The 16,145-nt window shown below is 40.5% G+C and overlaps 1 protein-coding gene across 1 annotated transcript in view; it reads right to left on the bottom strand.

The window, feature by feature from the left end:
* Positions 1-438: 438 nt before the first annotated feature.
* The window catches only part of cox10 (cytochrome c oxidase assembly factor heme A:farnesyltransferase COX10), a 32,484-nt gene continuing 16,777 nt past the window's right edge, over positions 439-16,145 (bottom strand). The window contains exons 5-7 of the mRNA XM_015055178.1: positions 6,402-6,472; positions 2,389-2,621; positions 439-1,310 (exon numbers count right to left, since the gene is read on the bottom strand). Of these exons, the coding sequence (XP_014910664.1) occupies positions 886-1,310; positions 2,389-2,621; positions 6,402-6,472 (729 nt within the window). The 3' untranslated portion in view covers positions 439-885. The remainder of the gene's footprint in view (positions 1,311-2,388; positions 2,622-6,401; positions 6,473-16,145) is intronic.

Consider the following 16,145-nt stretch of genomic DNA (forward strand, 5'->3'; position numbering starts at 1 on the left):
CTGCTCCGCTCCCACCCTCTGATATGAAACTCCGCATCCGGTCAGACACTTTACGAGGACATCGAGCCGTTTCACGTCTCTCGGCCTTGGCTAAATCCTGCCGGTTTTTATGGAGCGAGGGTGGCGGTACCGCTGGGGGGACGGGGGAGTAAGGAGGCGCTTGTCTGCAGCTCTGAGCGCAGCGATGGAAATGTAACCAAACACCCAAAACTTTGGTGGAAATGGAGCACATGTTGAATGACAGGTGTAAGGGGTGGCCCGCTAAATAGAGCGGACGATTTGAGCTTAAAGTGAGCGTATCCATCGGGGTTTACAGCCGAAACCTGAATCCAAATATAATGGGCAGCGTCACCTAATGAGCTGCTTTGTTTTTCCGCTTGATAGGAGTGTGCTACATGCTTGACGTCAAGGAGTTCATCACACATGACACAGAACACATAGTTACAATCATTCTATATTTATTGGTTGAGGATAGCTGCCCTTTTGTCCAAAGGGGGATAAATGATCCCTTAAAGCAGGTTTATGAAGTTAAACCTCATACACATTTTCTTTTTGTTTCAAAGGAAAACGAGGTTTATTTACTGTCAAGTAACATGGCATCATCGCGTCTGTCCTGTTTTACCACTTCCTAAAAACCCGGTGACAACATGGTTTCCACCTTAACGAGCTGCAGAGGCTGAGGCTTTCCGTGAGAGTGGTGTAAACAGTACAGTCATTTCTCAGTCAGATATAAGACACAAGAACTGGTGGGACCTTTTAAGAATAAATATACATAACTACAGAACACACAATTAAAAGATTGCAACTTGGTGTGTTTTCTGTAAAGCAGTGTGTCAGCAAACATCTTTCCACCCAGGAGTACTGCGGTTAAAAGGAGGGTCCCGGTTATTTCGCAGACGGTACGAGGGTCAGAGGCGCCGCCGCGTCCCCCGGACTCCGACTGTACTTCTTACAGGTGAGCGCCAGCAGCAGCAGCATGGGCAGGTGCCACAGGCTGCAGAAGAAGAGCTTGCGGGCGCTGTTGCGGTCCCCCTGGTAGTAGAAGCGGGCGGCTAGGTAGCTGATGTACAGGTTGATGGGTAAGGAGATGACGGGGAAGTTCCAGGTGGTGATGTCCAGCGCGGGCGCTAGCGTCGTCAGCGGGATCAGGGCGAGGCTGTGACGCAGGGCCACTCGCTTGCACATGCCCGGGTGAGTGACGGACATCATGCGATAGCCGCCGCGCGAGTAGTCTTCCCTCAAGTTCCAGCTGAGAGCGTTGAAGTGCGGGAACTGCCAGCAGTAGAGGAAGCCGCCCAGTACGAAAGCACCTGGTGGGGGTCAGGGGGGAAGGAGGGAAGACAAAGGGATTCAAAATCAAATAAAATAACTGTCCAACTTTGAATACCAGATGTCGCAAGGCAATCATTTTATGTTGTATCAAGACAAAATGCACTTGGCTTTCAGAAGACACATGTCTGACTAATGTCACCGTACGACGACCTTTTTAAACCCAAACATTAAATGCAAATTCCCCGCTGGGTTTCTCTTCCTCTTTGGCTTTTTTCAGGAAACATCTTCTGGCTGACAGTAAATGTTGTTAACTTTGACTGAAATCTGAAGTTTAAAAGCACAGACAACTAAGAAAACTTTCACTGCGCTCTCCCCACCATGTCAACATTGTGGTCTAATGAGTCACTTGGTTTCCACATCCTGTCGAGGGTTCAAACAGAACTACAGAACCTACTGAGATCAAGAACCAATCATGTAAATGTTTGACTTTGCTTTAAAGGGGCAGTATTCTGTGTTTTCCAGTCACATAGTATCATTTTATTGCACAATCAAGCAAGCTTGGATACTGCAGTTCGGAGGAGGAGCTTTTGTCCTCGTAGGCGGCGTTAGGTCCAACCCAAGAGGTTTGCACAGCAGCTGAGTGGTTGAAGGACTAAAGAATCAATCCTTGTCAATTTTACAGAAATTCACCCCTTCAAGCAGTTTTAGGATAAATCTTTGAATTAATGAAGAGATGACTTCACAATAAAAAATTCTGCTGTGTTTAAATTCAATTTAAATTCTCTGTCCTTAAAACCTTCATAAACAAAATGAAGGCTCAGCGTAAACATGCAGCATAAAACTGACCGTCGGGTCTCTCAGCGATGTTGAACCACATATGACACATTTGATGCGTCTTCTAAATGACACACTTAAGCGTTTCATAGCTGGAAGTAACATGTCTTCCATTTATCAAACCTCAATGAACCTCTGGTTAAACACGATGACAGAAAACGAGAACACTCGCAGCATTGCTGAGAAACCAGCGATCAATGCGTCTCTGAAAGCAGTCAAACTCAAAAGAAAAGGAGCTGTTCGAAAAGCCAGGAGGGGAAAGAATAGGCGTTACACTTGTACCTGGATCCAGACTGCCTGTGGCAGCGCACCAACCCATCACAGGGGGTATTGCTCCGACCACCGCTCCCACCCAGGTGTTGACGATGCTGAGCCTCTTGAGCGGCGTGTAGCAGCAGGTGTACAGAAAGATGTTGAAGGCGCCCAGGAAGCCTGTTAAGGGGTTTACTGCCAGCGTGAGAAGAGCAACTCCAGGAATGCCACAGGCCAGAGCGAATGACACGGCATGTAGCGGGCTGATAAGAACAGAAGAGAAAAAAAAAAAAAAAAGAAGAAAAGAAAGAAAAACAAATCAGTTAAATCAGCGAGATAAACACGTACAAGACAAAAGCTTAAAAAGAAAAGTTAAATTACAAAGATTTGAGCTCAGGGAAGAGCCCGTCGCTATCCTGGGAACTAAAGGATGATAAAGTTTCGCAAGCTTGTGGAAACACAAGATAAGACGACGAGAGCCGCACGAATTTAGCACCGACACAAACAGACCCACAGGGGCCAAGAGCCAGCATGGCTGCGTCTCAAAACGGGAGCTTAGGAGGAAACTCATCTGATAAGAGCTCATCAGGGATAAAAAAAAAAAAAAAAAAAAGTGGCCTCGGCGAGATGAAGGAGCGTGTGCGCACGCCAGAGATCAAAACGGGCTGAGAAAAACCGCAGCAGCTCAGCCTGCTGGCTGGATGAAGACAACTTCCTCCTCCTCCTCCTCCTTCTCCTCCTCCTCCTCGTCAGCAGCAGCCATGGTAAGGCCTGGTTCAAATTCAGCACCAACTGATCCGTAAATTACAGAGAGGGGAGATTAAAATCTTGACCAAACGCAGGCCTCTTCTTCAAAAAGCAAACAGGGTCCTTATTTTTGGTGTGGTGGCCACGCAGTGAGATAAGAGCATTAATGTGATCAGTGGTGTTGTGGCTGCTTCATGTGGCCTGAGGTGGAGCCGCTCAGGCTGCCTATGAGCTGTTGACAGCAGCTGGGGGTCGGGGAAGGAGGTGCGTCACTTGGTCAGAGGTGGGTTTGCTGTCAAGATGGAGAGTAAAACAGATCTGGGATGTTTCTTCAGAGTGAGATTTTAAGACTCCTTTACTTGAGAAAAATTTCATGATAAAAATATGACCCATATTCCTGCCACTGAAGAAAAAACAAAGAGGGTTTATGTTTCAGACAGAAGAGTGGAATTAATGGATGGATGGATGAATGGGTGGATGGAAAGAAATAACTCTCAATAAATAAATGAATGTTTAGCAATAAATTGAGACATCAATGGGCACATGGACAGAAAGCCAAATGCACTGATTTTGCCCAGACGGCTGAATGAATGGATTGTTGGACAGATGTCTGTTTACAGAAAAAAAAAATCTGATTAGACCAAATTATTTGTAGTGTTTCATATCTATATCACTTAGGCAACGGTAAAGAGAATTACGGTCCCGCGACACAAATATTCTCCCACATTTCTTCCTTGCCTGTTCTGATGTGCAAGATAGCTGAAGCAATTTCCACACTTCTTCTGACTTTGAGATTAAACCCATAGAATGTGGCGAAAGAATGGCTTGTTTGACAGGAACGTCAGCCAACCCATATGCTCCCTTGTCTTCACACATCATTGCATGTGTGACACAAAGGAGGAAAGGCTGATTGCTCAGATTCACAGACAGATATATAAATAACTTCTCTTGTTAGAGAAAAGTTCAAGGAAAAATGTTTACACAAACAAAATATTTTACATGACCACCTGTAAGCACTGAAAATATCCCATTAGGATTTTTGTGCAGATTACTTAAATATGAGCTGCTTAGATATAACTACATATGTATCCAGTCCCTGGGAAAAATCTGTGGGCAAAAGGCAACACGACAGGTTTATAAAAGTGATCTTACATCTAAACAAGAGAGTTGTGGGTTAGGGCACAACTAACTCCTCACATCTGTTTATTCCTCTTACAACACCCTAATAAGTCAGCAAACAGCTATTCATCAGTCATCAGTGCAAATCTAACTGCAAACACACCAGACATAGACATCAAACGCATTTTGGTCACAATTCACCACCAAACACTAAACAGAACCTGGGTGGCCTAGTCCAAACAAGGCTCCTCAGCTGCTGCATGTTACGCCTCCTACACAGTGTTCCATTAAACAGGTGCATCTCAGGACAAAAGAGAATATCATCGAAAAATTCAGGTAATTGAAGATTTCAAATTGATTTTTTTTTTCCCATGTTATTTTGACCGTTTTCCAGCAGACAGCTGTAGACACCCTCCATAAGGAGAGTAAAAGACAATGCAATTGTAAAATAAAGTGTTTTTTTTCACTGAGTGCTAAGTTTAAAAATAAAAAAGTTGAGTGGAAGGAAAAAGTGTGATAGTAAAAACGGTCCACAAGCCTTAAGAGGATTGTGGAGCAAAGCCCATTCAAGAGTCACAACAGACTGAAAGTATCAGGGGCATCGACAACAACTGTCACATTCCTTGTGTATAGCTAAAGCCTAAAAACCAGAAAAGAAATAATCAATAATAATAAAAAAAAACAATATTTCTATCTCAACAACAAGGTTTTATGGAAAAGGTGGTTTCTGATCAGCATCTATCGTTTTGGCAATGAACAAGACAGCTGGAGTTTGTTAATGAACTGACCTTTTCCCACCGCTTTTTATGATGCTTTGTACTGTACATTAGTAACTAGCTAACATCGATTTAGTTCTTCCAGATATGGATATTGTGCACTAATCCATCAACAGTAAATTTGCAATATATTATGCAGTCCTAGGCCAGTGTGACGCTTCCACAATGATGATGATTTAAGAAAGTTTGTCATCTGCTGGTGTTGGTCCACGGTTTAATTTTTAATTTTTTTTAAACCAAGTTCAAAGTCAGCACAGCTGCCAATTAGGAAACTGAAGAACATTTTATGCTTCCCTTTACTAACAAGCTTTATGGAAATAATGATTTTCTTGCAGGACTTGGTGCCAGTCCACACTGCCAAAAGTTCTAGTATCTGCTTTAATGACCATGTATAACTATACTCGACGATGACGAAAGACACAAGACTTAATGCATACCAACCGCAGGCCTCCATGCCAAACTGCATCGATGAAGTAATTCATGCAAAAGGAGCCCCAACCAAATATTGAGTGAATACAGTACAAGGACAAACTTTTCTCTGGGCTATCCTTACTTTTTTTTATTTGTTTGATGCATTATTCTAATTGTCTGAGGTACAGAATTTTAGTATTTCCATTAGCAGTAAGCTAATTAAAAAAATGTTAGTTGTGTTAATCCTAAAGGACTGATAATAAACATTAGTTTAAAGGCCAAAGATCTACAGTAACACGGTATTTAGCAGAAGCTGCTGCTAAAAGCGCTAAATTCAATTCAAATTATTTCTGCTCTTAGCCGTCGACAGCCCTTGAGCACCAATTTAATTTTGACATTATATTTGACATGTTCTATAACGCATCTAAATATTGTATTTATGTTTGTATCTTGGTTTTATTTTGTTCCTGTTTGTTTCTTGTTTAAAATAAAGTTAAGGTGGGGGTGGGGGTGGGGAGGGGGAACATGATGAGAGAAAAAGGAGCTGCTGCGTAAATAGTCTTTGACATAGAAGCCTGAATATAAACGTCTAACTACTTCAATAGATAACCAAAACTTCAATGCAGATGACCTTTTTAAACTAAAAGCTTACAAGACAGTCAAGAAAACTAGCACTTTTGAATGAATCTGGAAAAATATATATTTAGGGGAAATCAAAAATATATATTTAGGGGAAATAGCACGAAATGTTTTCAAAGTTAGCAAAAGCGCTAAAGTGCTAAATGTAAAATTCACCAACAGAGAGTACAGGGAAAAACTCCTAAAACTGATTCCATTCCGAGTTTAACTCGAGTTGAATTACTGAGACAAAATAACTTTCCAATGAAATTTTGATGCATTGAGATACACCTGTACATTTTAAGAGAATACGAGAAATAAAGGTAAGAAGAAGCAGAAGTCCAATGTGGAAAAAAATAGAGAAATACGTACCTGATCTGCCCTCTGACGAGGGGACGGTTCTTTGTTCGGTTCATGTTGGAGTCAAAGGGCACCTCAAAGTACTGTGACACACAGAACGAAAAGGCATGTTAATGATGAAGACACATAAACAAATGTTATTCTCCTTAAAGTACAAGACGTGAGGGACAACTAAAGTGCATTTTGTACTATAGCATTTATCAGTTTTGACTGTTTAGGAATTCTTACGTACAAGACACCTGCAAAAATACACATGTGGCTTGGAAAAGAACTCTAACATTTATTTATTTATTTTTTTTGCTTCTTACAGATGCAAATAAAGGTCAGGAATGGAAAGACTCAGCTGCCATGGCTTCTTTTCTACTTCTGTCTGCATGCAACAGATATTGCTCCACTTGCTTTGTACAGAAATGTCAGTGATTTGGTATGACAACAATTACTGTACCACACAGAAACGCAGGGGGAAAAAAAAAAACAAAAAAAATAATTGTCTGCTTTTTAAAAAGTCAAACATGGTCAAAGTCAAGTGATCCTCCTAATGAGTAAATAAACTTGAGTTGCAAGGTGGAAGCAGTGAGCCGTTGGCCGTGGTGGAGGTGGGGGGACGGGGAGATGTAGGACTGTTCTGGGATACAACTTTGTAAAAACTACGTATACGCCTGTTTTATGATCTGCTCTGGAGGAGTGAGCTTCAAAGAGCTCCCATGAGACTGGCAATGTGTGACTAAAACGCAAACATATGGGGTGCTTAAAGACAGGAACTGGCTAATCTTTGGATGTGTGGAAACACACCTTCTTCGATTGAGGCCTTCGGCTAATGAACAAAACAGATAAAGCGCTGCCAGTACAGAGCTGCGGGATGCGTCGCTTCTGTTTATAGTTTCACTAAAATATTTAACAGACAATTTGCCCTTGTTTTACTTTAAAAGAGTCCTCAGACTTCCTCTTCTAAAGAACACTGAGATAACATAGTACTTCAGGCCCTGGTGGGATCCACATCAGTTGACACACAGTTTAGCTTTTAAGAACCTTATGATGTTGTGGATGTAGTATTTGTATGAAGCATGACATAGCTTCCAATGCTGAAAAAAATGACTGGGAATGAGCCAAAATGTTCAAACTTTGCGTAGGCCACTCCAAAACCTTCAATTTGTTCTTTTTGTTCATTCGGAGGTGGCAATGTTCATCTGAAATCCTGAGTTATGTTAACGCCACATATCGTGGACTTCTAAAAGAGTTTTCCTTTAACGAATAAAATGATAATTTTGTACTTTCCAAAGTTATCTTTGTCTGATATAATTTTTTGATGACCTCAGATGTCTAAATGTGACAGAGAAGCAAAAACAGAACAAATCAGCAAGGGGGCAAATTCTTTTTCACAACGCTGTAGAACATTTAAGGCAAAAAAAAAGAAAAAAAAGAAGAGAAATAAGATTAAAAAATAGAAAATAAATGGATGATAGTACATGCTTGGAAGAGGTTTAGTGGAGGTTACGCTAACCTGTTAAATATATATCCTAGCAATGAATCTGTCAGATTTAATATGACACTAGGGAAGATATTTATTGACATTTCTGACTTTAAACATATAATCAAATGACACAAGTGTTGGAAAACAAAAATGTTAAGAAAACCGGGACTTTGCAATAGAACCAAAAATGGTCAAATATCCTTTTTTGGCTGAAGGTGGCGCAGCAGAAAGTCTTAAACGGTACACACAGACGTAAAAATAGAAAGTGCAAAAAAGCTCTTCTCCTCAAGGTCCGGCGTTGTACGAGTCCACAGGGTCTGACGCACAGCTGTGGCTGAGAGGCTGGCGGACCCCGGAGCCCAGACTGAGGTGTTAATTCTATTTCCTGGGTCAGGAAATGCGTCAAGAGGTCAGGGGCCGCATGAGAGAGAAATGCACTTTGCGGCCAGGCGAGAGAAAAGCCACGCAGAGCTGAGCCAGGCCTCAAAGAGGGCCTAGGGCCAAGCTTGCTGCTGCAGCCCGGCTCATATAAAACGGATCCACGGTTTTCCAAAAACATTATTGTAACTTTTTTTTTTTAAATGGCAAAAATTTCTTGTTTAAAACAGTTCTCATGCATAGTAAAAAAAAAAAAAAAAACAAGTTTAGGGAAATCCCATCAACATGTTTGCCATCATTTGGATGGTTGTCACGCTTATTGTCAGATAGATGATGATTTAAAGTGAGCACGGGTCACTCTGTCGGCCCCCCTGGGTGCAACATGCCGTCGTTTCACAGAACGCCCGGCCCGGCTCTGGTTTGGTCCTACAGCTCTGCCGGTTGCCGTACAGTTCCTCATCTGGTTCACATCAGCGGCCCTCTAAACCAGTGTGATTAGCCTCCATCCCGAAACACACACACACGCACGCACACACATACACACAGAGCACTGCCATGTGTTACAGTGATGGCAATGAAATAATTGGCCCACTTGTGTTTGGTGTGCATGCAGAGGCACTACTAGGGGTAAGTCCAGAGGCTGCAGCAGGTCTTCAGTCGCTTTAAGTCGCGATAACTTGACTTTGTAATTAACTGATGGAGGTCAACGGGTATGACTTAGAGCAGTAATGCTAGACCACATGAGAACATTTATTTACAATGACATTGCTACGGAAAGACATTATTCTAATGCCTGCTGAGGTGACATTGATACTTTAAAAGACTTCCTCTTAATAAAAGCAGTTAGAAGCTCTTCAGAGGACCCACAGTTTGCAGCCCCCTTAAAACGTCATTTTGATTTTAAAAACGAGCAATAGAGAATGATAATAAAATGAATCTGCATTGAATGCACAAAAATATCTATCACGTATCTATAAGGTGGAAAATCACAACTTGTTCATGTCTGCTCTTAGAACTTTGCAAATGTTCTTCAAATTTATCAAGTAAAAACTCTCTTATAGACAATATAACACGCAAGATTTAGTTCAGGAGTGCAAAAGTTTTAATTCCTAATCTTTAGTTTTTTTTTATTTCTTTAGTAGACAGTTCAAGACTAAAACTGACTGACATTTGGAGCTTTTCATATTTCCATTTATCTCGACAAAGTCCCCGGCTCCATCAGAAGAAAATGACGCCACAGCATGATGCTGTCGCTACAATCTTCCAGTGCAGGTTTGGTGTTATCGAACATTCTCCCACACGGCTTTAGGAGGTTTTTGTCAGGCCTGAATATTTTATTTGGAATAAAAGGCTTCGGTCTTCGAACTTTAGAATGTGGTTAAAACAAGAGGAAAATTCAGAAGATTACTGTCACATGTGGAACACAACCACTCCTCGTTTCTGCAGCTCCCTCAGTGTTGCCGTTTGCCTCTTTGTCGGGCGTCAACAGTTTCAGGGTTTTTTTTGTTTTTTTTCCATTTAAAACTTTTTCTGTGTTTGTTCACTGCTTTACTTTGTAACTTCTATGCAAAATTTGGCTTTAACTAAAGGATTCAGACATCTTTACAAGACCATTTAAACTTTATTTCAGCTTCATCATCCAATATCCTATAATTAAAAGACAGATGTTAACTATGAAGGCTGTAACTAAACGAGTTAGTATCATGAATCTACACACTTATCCAAAAAGGCTCTTCTTTTAATCGACATGTTTTCCTCAGAAGCATAAGTTTATTGGTTAGTTGACTTATGCAAGATATGGTATGTTAAAAGGTGGTATCTTTTACATCGCAAATACTTGATGTTTTATCAGGGATTTGAAGATCTTAGACTCATTTTAATAGGGGCTTCATATGGATGGATAATGTAGAAATCTTGAGCCAAAAATTACTTTAAGGTTTAAGATTAGTTGTTTCATCCTGAAGTCATTTGGCTTAAATTACAAACCTAATTGAGAATATTGGCTACTGCTTGTTTTAAGACAAGCAGAGTTCATTAATCATTTACTTTATGTTAATCCAAAAATAATGCTGAACATTATCCCTATAATTCTCTTAAAAACTCAATTAATCAGTACCAGTCTATTGTTTTTGAAACGTCAAACATCCCAAAAAAAAAAAAAAAAACGGAAGTTGGGGAGGGACGACTGCTGTTTTCAATTATGAACACAAACGACCACACAAAACCCCTAATTGTAGGGAAAATTATTGGCCAGATGATAAGGACGGAAAACAGAGGAGACCAAAGCAAGGAGTGAGGCAGAGGGGGTGTTAAGTTACCAGATCCTCCGAGTTATCAAAGAAGGAGCGTGATTCAATGCCAACCACCAGGTCTAAATTGACAACAGACTGCAGGATGCCTTTCTAGTTTTTTTGGGGGGTTTTTCCCCCCCCCCGACACAATGAAGTAGCTCTGCATCAGGAGATAATTTATGGGGGATCTACAAAGTGATTTATGTTTGATTAAAATATGAGAAACCCAACCATTAAAGAAAAAAGAGGAAGTGAGGCGAGGCCAGAGAGGAGCGGTTGGGTAACAACAATCTTTTTACTGTTTACTTGAGCGGCAAGAGTGCAGCTAAACACAGGAACCGGGCAACAGATCCAGCTAAGCAGCTGTAAACCTTTGACTCACAGAAACATCAGCTGGTCTAAACACCGCTTGCCTCTCCGTGGCTCTGCTGAGGGAACCCCAGGTGCATGGGCTAAAACCAACAACCACAAGTCATCACCTGTCAGGAAGTCACCTGTTTTGCGCACTCAAAACATCCACCGGGGCGAGTGGTGCTCTGTTGCACGCAAGGCAAGTCTCCAAAAACTGGATAAGAGAAACGGATCTGAAAAGCGTCACTTCAAGGCTAAACGGGTGAAATGCCTCTGATCCAAACAAGCAGCAAAAGCTTTTCTCAAAAGCCTGATTTCTGGTGCTGGCAAGAACTCCAATTTTCTGTTTGTTTTTTTTGTTTTTTTTTACAGTAAGAAAAATAAAAAAGAAAAACAGCAGAAAACAAAAGTATAATACATGCAAGTCGGTGCACATACACAAACAATGTTAAACAGGTAAAGGCTATTTATGTTCTGCTGAACGGTCAGTGAAAGAAAACCTGTTCTAGATATGTGAACAATGTCAAGATTGCAAGTCATGCCACCAAAAAAAAAATGTTTGCGATGTTCAAGGTAGTTATTAAACTGTTAGCATGAACTGAAGTGCATATCCGAGTGATGAAATGAGCGTTATTAAAAAACAGGAAAGCCGGGAAAGGTGAGGACAGTTCAAAGCAGATGAATGTTGACTTATTGTACCTTTGAAGGTATTCACACTCCTGGAACATTTTGACATCCCCCCCCTCCCCCATCTTGCAACCCAAAACAACAATGTATTTCATTGGGATTTTGTTTGACACTTGTAGATAATTGGAAACAGGTTTTATTTAGGTAGCAACAGAGGAAAGGAGGACAAGTCCAAATCTACAGCACACTCTTGAAAACCGCGCATCGATAGAACTGTGAATATGTTTACAAGGCACTGAATGAAGTTTGTGGAATTGGTGACCCAGACAGAAGCAGGGGAACGAGATGTCCTCGATTTTTGAATGACTAAACAAAAACAGGAACAGACCTGATCAAATTTATGTCACTTCACTTCTGTCTCAGAGAAATATTAATACTTAGATCAAGCCATTTACAAACAGAGGTGAAAGATAAGCCCCCCATCTGTGCCTGAAACGGTACATATGGCAACCAGCAGATGTGTTTGGGACTCGTTGCCCTCTGTGATCTCCTGGTGTGATGAAATGAAAGGGGAGAGCCTCATCTGGTTAGTAATGAAAAGCTGAACATTTCTCTGTCTAATTCAAGACTCTAAATCAAAGAGGTTTAGTAAAAAAATCAAAACCAAATAGCCCACTACCATGTGATCAAAACATCTTAAGGTCACAGTTGGGAATGCCTTCTGGGTTAGAATATAAGAAATTTAACATCCGACCTCAAAAAGTGACTTTTTCTTTTTTGTTCTTCTCACTTTTCTAAGCACCCGAGCTCCACAATCCTGCTGCTTTACAACACTGTTTTCATTTTATTCCTCCTTTACAGGCCCCGTTTTACACAGTGCAGTACTTTGTCTTGCCAAAGAGTGGATCACGTCTCGCTTTCAGCTGTGTGTTGAACCCCAACCTCTTCTAGCGCTCTTTAAAGTGGTCTGTGCGGGAAGCGTTGGCAGCGGTTCAGCTGGCACGGCCTCGCTCCTGATTAATGGGCTGAGTGCGGGACAGTGAAGTGCTAAACTGTCCTCATGTTAATCAGCCAATTAATGCTCAGCACAGCCGCCTTGCCTCTGCCCTGAAGATAATCTGTTCCTTTGGAGATACGGACAGGAAAAGGAAAAGGAAAAGCAGAGGTGTGCTAGAAAGCGGCTTTAAAAGAAACAACCATATTAAAAAAAAAAAATCTTAAAAGGGAGAAGATAATAGAGGATTCATAATATTTTGACCTGAGCAAAGGAGAGATTGCCAGCAAGAGCTTTATCTCTATTAATAACTTCAACAAAAGCTAAATGATAGTAATTTGTATCCAATTGATGTGGAGCTCAGTCTCAAGCTGTGAGGCAAAGCTTAGGTCAAGGTTTTGATCTGATAAATTCCTTTTTTTTTTTTTTTTTAATTCTTTATGTATTACTATGATAAGACCACAGTGCCTCCTGGTGTGAGGGAAGACTTGGATTACAAACAAAAGAAAAAAGCTTGACGAGATATTAAAGCCATTTGTTCACTGCATTGAGATGACATAACTTTAACACAATCTGATGTTTTTTTTTTGTTTTTTTTAAAGCTCTGTTAAAGCCACACAGCCTGCCCTTAGACTGGAAGGAACAGACGAACTCAAAGTGGCAAAAATTATAGGTTCACTGAAAAGGTACAAAGCTAAATATGTTGACAGTTAAGATAATCACACTGAATTAACATTTTCTTTTAAGGCAGCTGCCTGGGAAGTGGAGTAGGTTCTGTCATTGAACGCAATGATAAAAGTGAGACATCACGCCATTAACCAACGGGGGTACGTCTGGCTATATTTAAGGTAGCAAAGATGTGGGGAAAAATTCAACCCTTACTCTATAAGGGTAGTGGTGTCTGTGCTGTCTTTTTAGGCTCGGAGAGGCATTTGATACTGTCATCATGGTCGGGTCGTCCAGACTGACTGCCCAGTAGTGGTCCCGCAAGGCTCTGTTCCCAGACCACTAATTTTAGGACCTTTTTATCAGACGTCTGCACAAAAGTTAAAAACAAAATGTATGCTTCATGATGCATGTGCAAAAGTTGTCCAACAAGCATCTTTATTCTCACACCGGTTCTCCGGCCAACTGATTTTTCATATCTTGATATTACTCTGAACTAAACCTTAATGTTCATAAGTCAGATCAAAACTATTACATTTTACAGTTTAGCACCAGCTTTAACAGTGTTCTTTATTTTATGTCTTTATTAAAGCTTACACTTGTGTTTGGCACGTTTTTTCCCCCTAATTGATTCAGTTTTAGTAGGTTGAGGGTTGCTGGTTTCTTGGTATAAATGTATCTTTTATTTCATTCTTTTATGGTTTGACGCCAAATTTAGCATGGTGGCTAAATCTGGCAGATTAAGAGGGTCTAAGTAGGTTCGTTACCATACACTGTTCCTTTTCAAAAATAACTGAATAAAAAAAAACACGTAAGTGTTTGCAGAAAAGAACTGGGTATCGTTTACCACTGAATCAGACGCTGCATCATGTTCAGACAATCACTTTAACTCTACTAAACATATAAACTGTGCAAACAGCATTAATATCCTTGGAATGACCTTCCATATCTCCAGACTGAGTCTGATAAGTTAATGTTTTGGCCTAACGAGGCCATTTCTTAGCCATTTCTGATTGCCATTAGTTGTGCAGACAGTTGACCGCTTTCTATTCAGTCACACAAGCTGAAGGAAAACATATCAGCAAAAGCTGAGCAAGTAGAATTAGGCACCCGCTTTGTGTGTGTGGTCACTTGTTTAAAGAGAAATAAACAGTCCTTTCCGCCGTGAGGGGGTCATTTTGCAAATAACTGTGAGGGTGTGACTGACATGACGTGAAGTTTGAAAGCCTCTCTACAGTTGAAACAAAGGCCTGAGCATGGCCATGTGTATGTTTGAGAGAACGTGAGTGTTTACATTTTCAATCTGCAGCTGTGTCTGACCACAAGCAGCCTGGAAGCAGAGGGGAATGCGTATGAGTCAGCCTCAACAGCGCTCCGATATGGCTAGTCTGGAAGATCTGGAAGAAATTCAACGTTGGGAAAAAAGACAGGATGCCTATGAAGTCCTTCGCTGTTCACCAAAACATGACAGCAGCCGTCAGCACCTCTGGTAGATTTGTATTCCAAGCAATGACCCATGGATAAAATCTTTCCTTCGTTTGGACAAGCTCATTCAACAAGCCAATCAAATCAAAAATGATGAGGACCTCAGTGGAAGGAGTACAGATTTCTTAAAGTCTGTGTGTCACTCATTTACCCCCAAACAGCAAATTTCACTTATGGATAAAAGTCATCGGGATTTGGTGAGCAGTTTATTAGCCACTGTTAATTTTAACATGCTTCTTTAATAAAACGTAAAATAAAAAGAACACAATTTATATATGCATATAGTTTGTATTTCGATCAGTTATTTAAAACAAAAAGTTTGCAATATAGTTAGCTAAACATCAAATGTCTTGATTTTATGTGAGTGAAAATTGTATTAACTAATAATCCTCATTGTGCTTTAAGGTGGCCAGAATTAAAAACAGCTTTCAGTCAAACTTTCAAACATTTTTTTTTTCCCCACAGCAAAACCAGGGACATGTGTATGGCAGAGCAGCTTTTTAAGGAAGTTGGACATATTAACATGCAATTTGTGGGAGAAAAGAAGAGTAAAGATGTGTATCATTTCACAATGAGAGTCAATACGCGTAATGTAAATAAGCAAAGAAATAAATGAATAAAAATAGAGAGCTAGCTCATGTCGGGTTACTTCAATTGATGATCTAAACATAGAACCAGTTGTTTTTGAGGGTGAATAACGAAATATAATAGCATCCAGATGGATGGTCAGGTGGTGGAAAGTTTGTTTAAAGTGGAGTGTTTAGTTTGCTCTCCCTAAATATTGTTTCTTGCTTTACCCATAATGAAGATGCACTCTCAGAGGTTGGGCCACAAGACATTTTGTTTATTTTGTGTCTGGACAGTGTACTGTTAAAGTGGACTGGTGAAAAATCCCAACTAAAACTTAGAAAAAAGTGAAGACAGACCAAACGCAGTATGCACAGTTCAATAAAAACAAGAAATGACAGTAAGATCATAGGATTATATGATCATGGGATATTTTTTGCCATATCTTATTGGGGAGCAATCTATACAGGAAAGATTTTACTGACCCACATATTGGGAACCTTAACAATCATTCTTAATTTGTTTTAATCTAAAATAGCTATTTCTATAGTTAGCATGTCCGTCATGTTTGACCACCTAAATGAAACAAACTGACTCTCTCACTGCACACTGTGAGAGTAGCATCGAGTCTCTTGCTGTGAAACTCATGTGTGAACAGAATCCGGAATAAAAAAATAAAAAAAAGCATGTACTGAATTTATGGCACTTTCTTTGATCTCCTTGTGTGCTTGTTTGGAATTGGCACTACATCAATATCCATCGTGACAGGAGCCAGGAAAGAACCACTGGGACATTTGTTTGAAAGTAGGCAACCTTGTTGTCAGATGTTAGAAAGAAGAAATGCTTTTCTAGCAGTTTGTTCAGTTTATTGTGTCAGGCTGCAGTTGGATGCTGGATTTTTCATCCCCTGTACTTTCCATATATCT

Source organism: Poecilia latipinna, unplaced genomic scaffold (assembly GCF_001443285.1).
Source record: "Poecilia latipinna isolate Pla-1442-1.1 unplaced genomic scaffold, P_latipinna-1.0 Scaffold1301, whole genome shotgun sequence".
NCBI lineage: Eukaryota > Metazoa > Chordata > Actinopteri > Cyprinodontiformes > Poeciliidae > Poecilia > Poecilia latipinna.